This window comes from Gossypium hirsutum, chromosome D12, assembly GCF_007990345.1.
Source record: "Gossypium hirsutum isolate 1008001.06 chromosome D12, Gossypium_hirsutum_v2.1, whole genome shotgun sequence".
Classification (NCBI taxonomy): Eukaryota; Viridiplantae; Streptophyta; class Magnoliopsida; order Malvales; family Malvaceae; genus Gossypium; species Gossypium hirsutum.
In genome coordinates this window covers 60,251,684-60,267,282 of record NC_053448.1, presented here as the reverse complement: position 1 = coordinate 60,267,282, position 15,599 = coordinate 60,251,684, and the positions used below count along the sequence as shown (strand labels likewise).

General features: G+C 35.9%; 3 protein-coding genes across 3 annotated transcripts; all 3 read right to left on the bottom strand.

The window, feature by feature from the left end:
- Positions 1 to 1,374: 1,374 nt before the first annotated feature.
- On the bottom strand, positions 1,375 to 7,828 carry LOC107917138 (peroxidase 5). Its single transcript, XM_016846523.2, has 5 exons — positions 7,485 to 7,828; positions 7,217 to 7,408; positions 6,983 to 7,136; positions 2,170 to 2,181; positions 1,375 to 2,096 (listed from the first exon to the last, which is right to left on the bottom strand). Exons 1-5 carry the CDS (start codon positions 7,704 to 7,706, stop codon positions 1,687 to 1,689), a joined length of 990 nt encoding a protein of 329 aa, XP_016702012.2. The 5' UTR covers positions 7,707 to 7,828; the 3' UTR covers positions 1,375 to 1,686.
- A 560-nt stretch (positions 7,829 to 8,388) lies between these two features.
- Positions 8,389 to 11,443, bottom strand: LOC107918139 (pentatricopeptide repeat-containing protein At4g14820). Its single transcript, XM_016847670.2, has 2 exons — positions 10,429 to 11,443; positions 8,389 to 10,159 (listed from the first exon to the last, which is right to left on the bottom strand). Exons 1-2 carry the CDS (start codon positions 10,998 to 11,000, stop codon positions 8,566 to 8,568), a joined length of 2,166 nt encoding a protein of 721 aa, XP_016703159.1. The 5' UTR covers positions 11,001 to 11,443; the 3' UTR covers positions 8,389 to 8,565.
- A 2,000-nt stretch (positions 11,444 to 13,443) lies between these two features.
- On the bottom strand, positions 13,444 to 14,717 carry LOC107917526 (heavy metal-associated isoprenylated plant protein 36). The gene is made up of 2 exons (XM_016846862.2): positions 14,079 to 14,717; positions 13,444 to 13,885 (listed from the first exon to the last, which is right to left on the bottom strand). Exons 1-2 carry the CDS (start codon positions 14,200 to 14,202, stop codon positions 13,608 to 13,610), a joined length of 402 nt encoding a protein of 133 aa, XP_016702351.2. The 5' UTR covers positions 14,203 to 14,717; the 3' UTR covers positions 13,444 to 13,607.
- Between the last annotated feature and the right edge of the window lie 882 nt (positions 14,718 to 15,599).

Sequence of the window (15,599 nt, the reverse complement as noted above, 5' to 3'; positions counted from 1 at the left end):
CATGGGAATCTCCAACACTTTAAGACACCTTCCACTGAAAACAAGGAAACAGCATCAAACAAAAACCAAACTTTTTATAAAGATAATGCATGAAGAAGATACGAACCAGAGTGGTAATAGCAGTACCAGTTAGCAATGAAGCGAAGCCGGCGTCACCAAGGCGGAAGGAAAATAGGCGGCGGAAGGTGCCCTTGCTGCTACGGATGAGCTTCCTGACGGTAGAATCAACGTATTTGATTTCCAGATAGGGGTGGCGACGGTACCAATCTAGAAGGTCAATGTCGGACCAGAAGAACGGATCCAACACACATGACAACGGGGACTTGCAGACCAAAGAGGCGGTTGACACCCTCTGGTGAGTTGGGATTCTGAGGAGTATTAGAGACAGTATATCAGGGTTAAGGTCCACCCACTTCCCCATTCTTCATTAGCGTTGTACCTCTTTCTTTTTTTTCCATCGCTCTCTCTAACGCACAGGAACTACGTTGCAGATGAAGGGGGCTCTGTTTTTTCTCTCATTAATATATATAATACAGTAAGTAACACATCATCTATTTATATTCGAAGGGCACCTAAATATTAAAGATTTATCGCAATTAACTTTTACGAATGAAAGCGAACATAAACTCCATTAGTATGCGTCGTTGATGGGCAATAAAGCGAGGCTTAAGTCACAGATTTCAATTCCAAATAGAAATCAATAAATAATTTTTAGATTAATATTTCATTTCACATAATAATTTATGTGTACTTTATATTATTGTTTTTGAATTTTTATTAACTTTTATGGTTTTTTTTTAAATTTTTTTAACTTTTGAATATTTTTATAAAATTTAAATTATTTATTGATATGACATATAAGGTAAATAATATCATGCCAACCTGAAGTATATGTGGGTTGTCACACTGATATTAGTGAAATATAATGTTTTAGTCAATATTTCCATTAAAAACAATACCTAAATTTTAGTAAGTAATCTTATTTTTGCATGGACTGAAAAATATTTCTAAAAAAAGAATTAAGGTACATACATTCATTTGATTAATTAAAAATGTAAATAAAATTAACCTGTATATTTAAATATTACCAAATTTATTGCATTAAATTAAAAAATAGATTATATTAAAATTTTATGAGGCCAAAAATAAAGTTACATTATTTTAAAATAATGATATGAGGATAATTTTATAAAGTTAAAATCTTTGCGGGGCAAATATAATTTATCATCTCTTTAAGAAGCTGAATGGAGCAAAGGGGGAAAGCCAGGACTCTAAATAATATGAATTTTATCCCAGATTATTTAATGAAAACTAATGATTTTGTAATAAAATATCATCTGATACTAAAGCTTCTGGAAAGAATTCACCACCTACTTCAATATTTAAACCAAAGTTATTCATGTTTTCTTGTCAAAATGTAGACAAGTTATCATGCAAAAGTATCCAGAATGTTTTCCTTGACTGCGTGTCACTGCAATATTCAAAATTGAAAAAGGGTTCATTGTAATGATAATATGGTTGTCACTTTCCTTGATAATCCTATTTTACCAACCATAGTGCTTTCAACTAATCCAAATTTTGGTGCTTTTGACTTTTAACTATTGCAAATTATATGACATCCAGCTTTAAAAAGCTTCAAATTCACTTTTTGAACTTCATCATCACACATTTGATGTGTTCAAATCTCTAGCTATTGATCACCCTACAGTTAGCTCGAATCTCTCCCTCGGATCCTGTCAAGACATCAAGCTGCCCCATCTTCACCATTGCCGTTGCGAATTTCACCTTCCACTGTATAGGATTCTTTGCATTCTCAGCCACTTGGTTCGCTGTAGCTGGACTTGTTAGCAGCGTGTGGTCTGATGTAAACAAGCCTCGGTTTGCTAGGATATCGATGTAGTAACCAGCATCTGCAATGCTCGGAGTTGAAGTCATCGGTACCACCACGTTAGGATCCGTGCTACCCTGAGGGCATTGCTGCTTCAACTTGGCTGCATATGTTGGATCTAAACTTGCGTCCTGCTTCAATGTCCCACTGAAATTGTATAGTCTGTCACTGAATGAACTGCAGTGTGACCGCCCAAGGGTGTGTCCTCCTGTTGATCATAGAGTTGTTTGATTTAATATAGCATCAATATATGGTCTAATTGATTGAATCTAAATTCTTACCTGAGAGAGTAACTGATACGAGTCACAAAAGCCCAAATTCTTGAAGGCGAGGCCCAATAAGAAGATTCCAAGCCCAATCAAGAAATCCACCCATACTTAGTTGAAAATCAGGCCAAATTGTCAAAGTGGCCCAAGTTGTAAAGTTTTATTTTTATTTATTTATTTATTTATTTTATTTAGTTTAAATTTTTATATTCAGTCCAAGAGTCCCAAATAAAAGACCCTTGGCCGAATTTCCATATTAAAATAATTAGGAGTTTTTTTTAGTTTTAGTTTTAGTGTTCTAATTAAATTAGGAAAACATTTGAAAGGCCTATTTATATGGCTTGGCCAGCCACCCTACATTACATTACAATTACATTGAAAATTTCAGATTTGTTGAGAGCAGAATTTTCTTTGAGTTCTTCAAGGATTTTCTCTTGAGTTTTCTTTAGAAGTTGTTTTAACAATCTTTTTGATTGTGGGAGCCATCTTCAACCTTCTTCTTGCCATTGATATTCTTTGGAGGGGAGATTAGAGCCGTTTGAAGGGAGTTGTGAGATCTTTCGAGATTTCAAGGCTTCTTAGGACTTATCTTTTAATTTCTTACTGTCAATTCTTTCTTTATTTCTACTTGTGCTGAATCATTATCTAATCTATTTTCTGTTCTTATTGTGTTTTCAGCCTTTTTCTATCTTAAGGAATCAGCCCAAAAATCCCCAATTTCTAGGGTTTTCCATACTCTTTTTGGGTGAAATTAGATTGTCGAAATTTGGGGAAAACTATCTTGGTGTACAATTGGGCAGAATCACAATCTCCTTGAGGGTTTCAAGAACCCTAACACTTATTTCTATTCTCAATTTGATTCTTTGCTGATTTGGGAATTTTATTTCAGATCTGAAAATTCAAAAAATCTAATCTTTTAATTTTCTGTTTCGTTTCAGATCTAATTGTTTAGGGTTTTCGTAGGAGTTTCCCGTGACTTGGCAACTCGATCTTGGTCCGCGCGCAACCCCGTATCATTTGGTATCAGATTTTGGGCGTTTTGGGTGTTCTTGGTTGATTTCTAAACTGATCTCTATTTTTTAAAGCATAAACAACAGTTTTACCCAGAAAAATTGTTCAAAAAAATTCATTTGAGTGGGTAAACGTTGTCCGATTGATCTGAAATTTTACATACATGTTTTTGGCACTGTGATTGAATATAAAAAAATTATTCCTGCAAAAAAATCAGTCAAAAAGTCAAAAAAATAAAAAAGACGAAATTCAATAAAAATTTAAAAAAAAGATTCAGCGGGTTGAATTTGGTGCCCAAAATTTCCAGATCAAAAATTAAATATATAAGGACACTCCAGATTTAATTTCGTGATTTTTGGAGATCGGGAACATCTTGAACGAAGTTGTCAAGTTACTCCGCAGTTTTTCGGGTTTTCTGTTTTCAGCAATTTTTATTGATTCTTAGCTGTAGGTTTTCATTTGTTTACCTTTATTCTTCCTTTACGTTATCTAACACCTTCTTGTTTCTTGTGTTAGTAGGATTTAAACGTGTGCACAACTTCTTCCTCGGTGCAACACGAATCAATTGGTGTCTCGTCAGTTTTTGGCATCCTAGTGCAAATTAGGATTCTTTGGTAGTTTGGTTCACACTCTCTAATTGGTTGATATAAACTCTGATAAAGAACTCACAAGATTGAATTCGACCTCATTGAGAATTTGATTTTTTCTTTTTGAGTGATTAACGGTGAGGTTTGATAACTTTTATTTTTGAGTGTTGAGTGTTTTGCAGGTTTTAAAAAAAATGTCTACAGGTGATAATACTAGTGACATATTTAAAAAATTCCAACAACAGTTGGACGAACAGGCTGTTGCACTTCGAGCGTTGACTGCTACTATCAATGAGGTGCGGTTGAATCAAGAGCCTCAATATCGAGATCAAATTAAAGACGATGTGGATAACCAGCCTCCTGCTCATAGGCGCGCTCCTCGGCGTGTCCCTAGAACTGATTATGATCTTCATGATCGTGGACAACCCTCTTTGGCAAAACCAAAGAGCGAGCAGCAACGAGAACATCTCTTTCATACTCGCTGCCATGTCCAAGGTAAGCTTTGTAGAGTTATTATTGATGGTGAAAGTTGCTCGAACGTAGCCAGCACGACGATGGTGGAAAAGCTTTGCTTAACCACTACCAAGCATCCACGACCTTATCAACTACAAGGGCTTAGCAACGAAAGCCAATTTAAGGTCACTCAACAAGTGCGCATCGCCTTTTCTATCGGTAAATATCAAGACGAAGTCGTGTGCGACGTAGTACCTATTCAAGCCTGCCATTTATTGCTAGGAGAACCATGGCAACTGGATCGAAAAGTCACTCACGATGGTCGTACCAATAGGTATTCCTTCAAGCATCAAGGAAAGAAACTTACCTTAGTGCCGCTCACTCCGGAACAAGTCCATGAGGGCCAAATCAAACTGAGAAATTCTGTTAAAACAAGTGAGGAAAAAGAAAAAAAGAATGAAAAAGAGCAAAAGAGATTGAGAGTGAAAAGGAATGTGAAACAGAAAAGAAATTTGAAAAAGAAGTTGAAGAAAGAAGAGAAAATGAGTTAGAAAAAGAAACAAAAGAAAAAGACGAGGAAAGGCTAGTGAGGAATGTTTCCACTAACCAAGATATGAATTTTTCTTGTATTGCTACTTTTCAGGTTTTTGAAAGATCGAAAGATAACTTTCAACTTCAATACCTCTCAAATGAAAGACGCTTTCATACGATCAACTTAGGCAAAGATGAAATCACACTACATGATCCCGAAGGTAAGCAAGGTAAGGAAATTTTAGAAACCGAGTCCAGTGCAGATTTGAAAATTATTGATAAAACTTTTGGTGACTTAGTTCTTAAAAGATCCCCTCATTTTGATCCGATTAATTGTTACTCTTCGATTGTGGTTGATAAAGTCATTACGAAAAGAAGCGTGATTTGTTATTCTCTTGATTTACCTTGTGTAAAATCCTCGAATTTGTCCAAATCTGTTTTGGAGAATAAGGTAACGAAATTTTTCAAATTTGTTTTCAATTTATATTCGTGCCTTAAACAGTTTATGTGGTTGTACATGAAGTTTGAGTTCCATTTGACAAAGGTTAACTCAACAACGGAGATTCAACTACACTATGCCCCCGATGAGCGAAGGTTTGTTTTAAATGAAAAAGGTAAAATCGACCCTTATTCTTCTGCTTATCGAGGTAAGATGCTTGAAACCTTTGAAACACTTTTGTACTCCTCGAATAGTGATAAAGATCATGTTGATGAACACTTAGATCGAAACGTGCTTGACTGTCCTATTTTATTTATTGATGATCTATCTGTTTTGATGGTTGATAAAAAGATTCTTGTTTTTGATAATGCATGTGTGAGTGAATCTATAGACCGTCGATTAATGCATGGTATGATTATGCAACTCTGTGAACCATGTGAATCTTTTCAAATACCTACTTGTGACGATTATGTTTACCATTTGATTTATTACTCGCAATTTATTCATGGTTTGTGGGAACAATGTGAGACGACTGAATGCCTTAAAACATGTCCATCTTTGTTTCAAATATTTGACGAGGCAGTGGTGAGTAAATTAGATTGTTTGCATGGTAATCTGAATCTGTCCATTCACTTGCGTTATACCTGTTCTATTATGCTTATAATTGGACTACAAGCATGTTTGTGTTGCTATTTACTATTTCATGGCTATTCTTTTCAGTGGACTCAATTGCCATTACTCCCGTTCGATAGAGGAAAGTCGAGTTCATTTGATTTTTCAGATTCGAGGACGAATCTTTTTGAGGAAGGGGGGAATGATACGAGTCACAAAAGCCCAAATTCTTGAAGGCGAGGCCCAATAAGAAGATTCCAAGCCCAATCAAGAAATCCACCCATACTTAGTTGAAAATCAGGCCAAATTGTCAAAGTGGCCCAAGTTGTAAAGTTTTATTTTTATTTATTTATTTATTTATTTTATTTAGTTTAAATTTTTATATTCAGTCCAAGAGTCCCAAATAAAAGACCCTTGGCCGAATTTCCATATTAAAATAATTAGGAGTTTTTTTAGTTTTAGTTTTAGTGTTCTAATTAAATTAGGAAAACATTTGAAAGGCCTATTTATATGGCTTGGCCAGCCACCCTACATTACATTACAATTACATTGAAAATTTCAGATTTGTTGAGAGCAGAATTTTCTTTGAGTTCTTCAAGGATTTTCTCTTGAGTTTTCTTTAGAAGTTGTTTTAACAATCTTTTTGATTGTGGGAGCCATCTTCAACCTTCTTCTTGCCATTGATATTCTTTGGAGGGGAGATTAGAGCCGTTTGAAGGGAGTTGTGAGATCTTTCGAGATTTCAAGGCTTCTTAGGACTTATCTTTTAATTTCTTACTGTCAATTCTTTCTTTATTTCTACTTGTGCTGAATCATTATCTAATCTATTTTCTGTTCTTATTGTGTTTTCAGCCTTTTTCTATCTTAAGGAATCAGCCCAAAAATCCCCAATTTCTAGGGTTTTCCATACTCTTTTTGGGTGAAATTAGATTGTCGAAATTTGGGGAAAACTATCTTAGTGTACAATTGGGCAGAATCACAATCTCCTTGAGGGTTTCAAGAACCCTAACACTTATTTCTATTCTCAATTTGATTCTTTGCTGATTTGGGAATTTTATTTCAGATCTGAAAATTCAAAAAAATCTAATCTTTTAATTTTCTGTTTCGTTTCAGATCTAATTGTTTAGGGTTTTCGTAGGAGTTTCCCGTGACTTGGCAACTCGATCTTGGTCCGCGCGCAACCCCGTATCAGTAACCATTTCTTCTTGTGTAAATCCCTTATTTGCGAACATTTGAGTCAGTTGGTCGACATTAAAGGTTGGGGGAGGTAAGTTTCCTATTATCTCTGAGGCGAGTGAAGTTCTACCATCTCTTCTTCCTGCAGGGACATCATAGCCGAGTCCTCCAGCTTGCAAAAAAATTCGACAAGAAAAGAAAAAAGTTTATTGAATTCTAGTTGCTTAAATAATGAAAGCATACGTGTTTTTACCATCTCTATACTGTCCCTTGCTGCAAATGCAATTATGTCAGCGCAGGAAACTACTCCTTTACAAACAACTTCCAGTCTAGCCTTTGCATTGTCTATGACTTCATATCCTCGTAAACTCGGGTTATTAGCAAAAGAGTCTTTCTCCGCTGTGCTGGACGGAGTTGAATTGAGGAGTATCGATGCATCACAACCCTATGATACAAAATAAACTGATGAAATTAATCTAGTTTTGTAAAGTTGTAAAAGTGACTCAACCATCCAAACTCACCCTAACAAAGCAATCATGGAAATGCATTCTCATAAGAGCTGCAGCTAATCCTCTATCTTTAACGATGGCTTTCACCACTTCTTCTTTGACAATGAATTCTACTACCCTGCATGTATCTTTGTAAAATCCGACTCGAAGCTGCGAAAGAACACACTGGGAAAACAAAAGCACAAACAAGATCACAGAGACTAGACTTAGCTTGCTTGGTCTCATCTTAATCATCTTTTAACAGATGATGTTTATGATTCAATGCAGCCCAACACAGTCACATATACTTATAGTTGAATAAAAATGATTTATCTTGAGTGTTAAAAAGTATGTAGTGTCATGTGAGATGGAAATGCTGTGGAATGTCATTGTCACTTAAGGGGCAGAACATTATTGGAGCTTTTGAGAAACTAAGAGAAGCGACAACAGGAGTGGGTTTGATTGAAAACTGGACAAAGAACATTATTGGAGGCAACTGGAAGGATTCAAGCGACAAAAATGGAAAATACCCATATGTTTTGAAATACCCGTATTTGACATTTGTATCCAAACATATTTGTATCGAATACGACAGTCATCTGAGTTTTGGGGACATGAACAGATGATAAATGCAGAAAATATGCTGTATACCATAAGGTGTGCGACTATAATCATATTAAAAATAGAATCCATCTTTATTTTAATGTTTCCATGCTTTTTCACCATATCTTGCTCCTGAAGCTAAGATCAACTTAAAATTTCAAACATATTTAAGAAAAGCTAGTGTGTTGCAACAAATCGGCTTATGTTCATGTAGTTTAATGGACCACCAAGAATATGCAGTAGCTTATGATTTTGTATTTTTTATTTTTCAACAGAATGATGTTATAAAATCAGACTCTCAACAGCTAGCAAACACGAAAGAAGAATATCCAAGTTGAACAAGAAAAGAAAAGGTTCATTTAAATGAAGTTTTTAACAAATTTTTACAAGGTTTGGAGAGCAGTCATGTTCCAAGCAACTCACTGTTGGTATTCCAATACAAATTTTACCATAATCCATAAACAATTCCGGACCATTGGGATAAAATGGCAGAGAAAAGGCTCAAGAAACATCACCAATAGTCTCTGCAAGAACAAACTCCATCTCTGTAATGGTGGAACCTTGTCCTATCCCTGACAACAATTTCCCTCCTATACACCTTCGAAACTAACTTCAAAAAGGTATGGCAGTCCTCGCAAACTCGAAGATTCTTAACTATCCGAATGCATGAATCTTTTGCTCCATTTATGAGTCCATAACAAAGTGCTAACTTCTCACTATGCCATAGAACCACCTCCCTTTTTTCTTCATCTTCTAAGTCAACAAGAACACAACCGGTGTCTGGAGCATAGCCATCCAACTTCAATCGACTAACCACCTCATTCAATTTTTCATATATCTCATATGCTTGTTTGTGATTCCTATCTGCCACTAAAAACTCATGCACCTCATCGTTCAATTCAATCCTACTACATCCCCTTTCCTTACATATACCTCTTTCTTTCATTAATTGCCTCAAGTCTCCAACATTTTTCCATTTTCTTTCTTTGGCATAAATATTTGATAGTAGAACAAGAGCCCCATCATGATCTGGCTCAAGCTCGAGTACCCTTTTGGCAGTGAATTGTCCTAATTCAGTCTCACCATGAATTTGACAAGCAGACATGAGGGATCCCCAAATGACAACATTGGGTGCAAAAGGCATCGTCTCTACAATCTCAACAGCTTCTCTCAAGAGATTAGCACGGCCAAAGAGGTCAACCATGCAACCGTAATGTTCATGTTTAGGAGTGATATTGTGTTCATTAATCATGGATGCAAAGATCTTTCGGCCCTCCTCAACCAGCCCTGCATGGCTACAAGCATAAAGCACGCCCACAAATGTTACTCCATTCGGCTCCACACAAGCCTCTTTCATTTTCTGAAAGTATCTTAAGGCATTATTGGCATCCCCATGTATAGCAAATGCATTGATCATACTGGTCCAAGATATCACATTTCTGCTTGTCATTTTCTCAAAAACATTTCTTGCTCTTTCCAAACTCCCACATTTGGCATACATATCAATAAGAGCATTATTAATACGTAAACTTCCTCCAAAACCGTTCTTATTGGCATATACATGTATCCATTTAGCTTTATCTAGTACACCCAGATTTGCACAAGCTGATATAACACTCAACATGGTCACCTGATCAGGTCCTATTCCTAGTATTTGCAGTTCATTAAACAATCTAAGAGCCTCTTGAGGTTGATCACTCTCAGCATAACCAGATATCATTGCACTCCAAGACACCAAGTCCTTCTCTACCATTTGGTCAAAAATCAGTCGAGCATCCTTGACTCGCCCATGTCTTGAATACCCTGAAACCATGGCTGTTGAAACAACCACGTTTTTTGGTATCATCTGATCATACAGCTGCTGAGCCATATCCATGCAACCACAACTCGCATACATTGTCACAAGAGCACACCTTAGATGAGCATCAATCACAAGCTCTTTCTGAATAATGTAGTCATGTATTGCTTTCCCACAATCCAGATTCCCAGCTCGACCACAAGCAGAAAGAATACTGGAGAGAACAAACTTATCAGCCTCGATATTAGCCCTCTTCATCTCCTCAAAAAGTTCCAATGCATCATCAAAAAGTTCACTCTGGCAGTAGCTGTTAACAACTGAAGTCATTAAACAATCCCAGATTGGTTTTATCTCAAAAAATAAAAATAAAAAAAGTTTTCTACAACTTTCTGGTAAGTTTACTTCACTATTAATACAAATTATATTCAATCTTTAATTACTCAAAATCATTATTTACTTCACATGTAGGCACTCTGGGCCAATAGGTCTCATCAAAATTACACAAGTCTTTTTGTATTCAGAAGTATCTATCTTTTATTTAAAGTATTGGGAACTTTTAAAAATTGAAAAACATACCCATCTATCATTACCCTCCATGCAACAAAATCTCGGTAAGACATTTTATCAAACACCAACCGGGCCTCCGGAAGTCTCCCACAGCCGACATACATAACCATAAGACCGGTCTGCACAAACGGGTCGGAATGGAAGCCCGACTTAAAGCCAAAGCCATGAATCTCTTTCCCTTCAGCCAACCAGCCAACCCTGGAGGCAGCCTTTAAAAGCGGAGGAAAAGCGAACCTGTCAATTGGTATCCCTTCATTCCTGAGTCTTTGGTAAACAAAGAAGGCGAATTCGGGTTTGGAACTACGAGAGAGGTGGCGGAGAAAGGGAGTGGAGAGGGAAGGGAGAGGGTGAGGGAGGTGGGAGAAGATGGAGAGAGAGTAAAGGAGGGAAGGGGAAGAGAGGAGTTTGAGGATGAGGGAATGGGAGGGCGAGTGGGTGGAACGGAGGATGTGGGCGTGGACTTGTTTGAAGTGGGCGAGGGAGTGGGAAGAAGAGAGGGTTTTGAGGAGGGTTGTCGGGGTTGGGGTGGAATTGAGGTTGGGGGTTGGCAGAGAAATGGTGGGTTGGGGAACAGCTGACATCGGGTGAATGCGAGGAGAGAGTTCTGTGACTTGTCTTCTAACTTTCAAATTCCGGAGAGTGGTGAACTATTAGTGCCGCTGTGCTTACTTGGTTACGTCAACATGGACACTCTTTCAACTGTTCATTTGTTTCGTAATTGGAGAAGCTCGATTCTAGTTTTCTGGTTAATGATGTGAAATGCGAAATAAAACTTATTGGCACTCCCAAAAATACAAAACATTGTTTATGCATGCAAAAAGGAGCATAAACATGTATTGTATTAGTAACGATCGATGGCATAAAGATCAAATATTAGTTATGTTAACCGGTAGGATTAACAAGGGAGGAAGGTAATGGTTTATACAACGGAGTTATTGACTGAGGGCTAGTAAAGACGCTTTTTGGTGGGAGAGTTTAGGGATTGAGAAACAACATGTGGGAGTGTATTAGTTGTTTGTATAGTGCTTTTATAATGGGAGACAAGCTTAATTATATTTCTTGAGGCCACTAACATGGAAGTTTGATTCAATACTTTTAATAGTGATGATGATGTTACATCTTAATATGATACGTCTTAAGACGACTAATAATTAATGACCCTATACTTTCACATGGTTTTCATAAAGTTTTAGTTGAGACGCATAGTCTTAAAATTTGTTGGTTAACTCAAGATCCGTTGATTGATAGATCAACTATACTTGATTTACATAAGTGACAAAATTTATATATTTGGAACACTTAATTTATAATCCAACCATTCATTTCCAAATGGTAATAGGACCCATTCTTAATAAATTATAATTCTAAACAAGAATTAGATAAAATGTCATTTCATCGAAATCTAATTTACCATTTTGATTTTTCATTGATTTTTTTTTTTTGAGTTTGAAATAATAACATGGAAAAATGGTAAATATAAAAACAGTTGGTGAGTGGGGGAAGGAGAATATGAGAGACAATAATGGCAATGATGATTTTCAAAACTAGCTTCATGACATGATAATGGTTTTAGCCCTTTGTTTTTATTTTGGGGTTCTCCAAAAAATTGACATCATTCACTCTCGTGACTCAAAACGCCAAATCTACAATAATTAGTGAGTGGGATTAACGTAAAGATTTAAAGAGATATCCTTTATTTTTTGAATTAAAATTAAAAAAATATTCTGTCACCTTTTCGAATAAAGTTTAAAATGTTATCATTACCATTCATTTCTGCTCACATTAATTCATAGAAACAATCTATATGTACTGATTATATATAGAATATCCTACAAATATGCATAATTGCAAACACACTGAAATTCAGAACTCACATTTGCAATCTTTTCTTTATTTTTTCATTTATTTTAGTATTTTACAAAAGAGCAAAAAAAAAATATGGAAAAAAACTGGTAGTAGGGACATAAATGCATAGAAATTAATATAGAATTCTGGCCACACCCATGAATTAAATTAAGTACTCTCACATATATAATTAAGCACTTAATTGAAAAAAAAATAAACAAACAAAACGGGTTTCCTCAAAATTTACAGGGAAGAGTTCTGATAATTGATAACAATTACAAATAAAAATAAATAAACAATAATAATTATAATAATAAGATAGCTTCCGGTATATACTAAAAGTAAACAAGGAAAGAAGAATCCTGATTGAGGATGGCGGCAGCAGCAGAATATGAAAAGCTGAGACGACGGAAATGAAGGGTTGGCCATGGTGCTAACACCCTCTCCCTCACCGTCGCTAGCGCAGCCGTGCATTCTCCTAACAGCTCCGCCATAGTCGACACTTTTATCATCTTCTCCACAGAAGGCTTTCTTATAATTAAAAAGAAAAACTGAACCCCCCCTTTTTTTTAAAGGCCTACAATTCCAAAATGTTATTTATAATAAGCAAAAAAGTGAATCCACTTTACGCTTATCCAATGAATTTGTTAGAATCCTGAGAAAATGAAAAAGAGAGGAAGATGCAGCCAAATTTATAAACTGGCAATGGTAGTGGGTTATCATGTTAGTATCTACCCGACTATCCCCACCCTTTTTTTTTACTTTGGATTTTTGTTCATCTTTCATTTCATCCATGGAATTATTATTATTTTATTATTTATACATTATTATTTGTCATCATGAATCAATAAATTATTGGAGTTGATAATGATGGAATGAATGTTTCTCTTTACATGTCAACAATCTGTCGTCAATTGAAGGTTGGTTTACGCGTTAATGAGTAATCATTAACTTGATTAGTTTTTGTATTTCTAGTCTGAAACTGCAAAACCTTATCAATTAAGCTCGATGAACTTAATTAAACTATGTTATTAGTTTCCATTAATTATTTTTCCCTCTCCATATGGTTAGCTATGTTTGAGGAAAGGGACGATGACATTTATAAACGTGTCATGGATGTATTAGAGAATTAATTTGTTTGGGATTTTATTCGGTCAGCATCCATTAAAACTAAGCAAATTTCACAGAACAGTGGCAAGGACCGACTATCTTGAAGCCGAAATTTATTTACAAAATGAGAGAAGAAAACATAGATAATATCAAAATTTACACTCATTTCCGTTTTCCTTGTTTTGGAAAAACATCAAGACATGCATGCATGCAATGTCATGTAAAATCCTCAATTAGAAAGAAAGGGAGCGGGCGAATACTTTTTTCCATGCTTTCCAGCTTAGAGATCGAGCCTTCATTAGAGCCAAAGAAGGCTTGTTGAATCCCTTACGAGGAAGAGACGGTGACGGCTCTTCCTCCTCGTCATCTTCCATCTCGACGTTGTCTTCGGGTTTCCAAAACCGAGCTTCTTTTCTTTTGCTTCTCATCGTTGATAGCACGTCGTATTTGTTGCATATTCCCCATACTGTCACCTTTTGTTGATCATATTCCACCGTCACTGAATATATTCCTGCATATACACACATAATAAACACAAAAAGAGCTTAATGGACCAAATTCACTCAATAGATTTACAATTCCAATTCCTTTGACAATATTACTGGGCTTTGGGCCAATAATCTAAGAATGGAGTAGCAGAAAACATAGGGGAAACATTGAAATTAAGTGACAAGGGTCTTAGCTAAGAAAATAATTAGGTATACCTTTGAGATGGGACAAAGTCTTTTTGACTTTCCTTTCGCACCCGTAAGAATACAAAGGCACCATCATCTCCACGTACTGCGGCTCTACTCTCTTGCTGGCTACAACTAGTTGCATGTCCGCCATTCTAGCTCCTAATTGAAACTAGATCTTTCTTCTTTCCGGTGTTGCTATTTTCTTGGTGATCATTGCACCCAATCCAGGAAAGGTCTTATATAAGAGTTTTTCAAAGACGTAGGACGAGCCTGGATTCCCTGAAAAGTAAACCTAGTATAGCCTCTTTTTAATTTCTACCCCACCTTTTCTTTAATTTAATTAATTATCTATATGGCTTCATGGTTCATCATAGTAGCTTGATTCGAGGACAGTTTTATTTGTATATATCAAAAGATACTTTATAATCAGCGAAAATGAATCCTTTCAATGAAGAGGGTGTCATGTTGACTTGGGTAGGGGGTACATGATGTGTCAGCATATCTGTTTGTTTTTATAAAAAGTGCATTGAACCATCTCTTTTTTTCATCATGGGGTTTGGATAATTCTTATAAATTATTGTGTATATGTAGTTTGGCTCCCATGTGGATTGTTGTTTTCTTAACAAAGAAGTTGCTTTCTTTCGGATATTGGAACTTAAATAGAACAAGAGGTGATCCTAAATGCAGTTGAATTATATGTATCTCAAAGTGCCTTTGCAGGTCCCCTAATTTCAAGTGTTAGATAGCAAATTAATTAGCCAAAAGAAAAAGCAGCATACATGACACTATAATCTTCAGTAGTTATAGTCAATAAAAGCAGTTGGGTCACTTTATTTACAGTGATGGCAGTTAGTCAATAAAAGCTGCTTTAATCAACCCACACTTTTTCTTTCTTCAACTTTTTAATCCACAACCTTTCATGTTTACTCTCCCCCTTTAATAATGGATTTACTTTAGTCTCTAATCTAACTTAACTTCCAAAAGTCTCTACTTTCTGACGTTAAAGATAACTTGGATTGGTTGAGAAAGTTGTGGACTCAAGCAGTAGATAGAGGCGGCACCAAAGGACCAGTTGTAAAATTATTACTTTTTAGGCTCTTAAATATTTTACAAATCAATGTCTAGTCCTTACTATAAACTTTAGAAGCAGACAAGGGAATGGCATTGATCGGCTCTAAAAGGTTGCATGTGCCACGTTAGAATTATACAGATGGGGGAGGGGGGGGGGATTCAGGTGCCTGTCTTTGGCATTTTTTAATAGGATGACTCAGACCGCATAATATAGGAACAAGGAGAGAAAGAGAGGCCCTACCATGTGAAACCCATACCTCTATTTTCCTCGGAGAGAATCTCCCAAACCTACCATTTTTATACCTTCTTTTTTATCACTTTTGTGATTTTATCCTTTACTTTTAACGTATGATTTGATAATACCATTGTTTTTTTAAGATTTTATTTTTTTTTGTCATCGATATTTATAATAATTGATAGTTACGATGAAGATGATGTAGGTTAAGACGAAGAACTTAGTACCAGTAGCTGATGCTC

What these genes read in the sequence shown, in the direction of transcription:
- LOC107917138 (XM_016846523.2), bottom strand. Translation starts at nt 7,706, where the DNA reads ATGATTAAGATGAGACCAAGCAAGCTAAGTCTAGTCTCTGTGATCTTG. An exon ending in TCCATGATTGCTTTGTTAGG is followed by an intron (nt 7,409 to 7,484) that starts GTGAGTTTGGAT and finishes TTTGTATCATAG; the next exon opens with GGTTGTGATGCATCGATACT. An exon ending in CAAGGGACAGTATAGAGATG is followed by an intron (nt 7,137 to 7,216) that starts GTAAAAACACGT and finishes ATTTTTTTGCAA; the next exon opens with GCTGGAGGACTCGGCTATGA.
- LOC107918139 (XM_016847670.2), bottom strand. Translation starts at nt 11,000, where the DNA reads ATGTCAGCTGTTCCCCAACCCACCATTTCTCTGCCAACCCCCAACCTC. An exon ending in TGGAGGGTAATGATAGATGG is followed by an intron (nt 10,160 to 10,428) that starts GTATGTTTTTCA and finishes AGTTGTTAACAG; the next exon opens with CTACTGCCAGAGTGAACTTT.
- LOC107917526 (XM_016846862.2), bottom strand. Translation starts at nt 14,202, where the DNA reads ATGGCGGACATGCAACTAGTTGTAGCCAGCAAGAGAGTAGAGCCGCAG. An exon ending in GACTTTGTCCCATCTCAAAG is followed by an intron (nt 13,886 to 14,078) that starts GTATACCTAATT and finishes GTGTATATGCAG; the next exon opens with GAATATATTCAGTGACGGTG.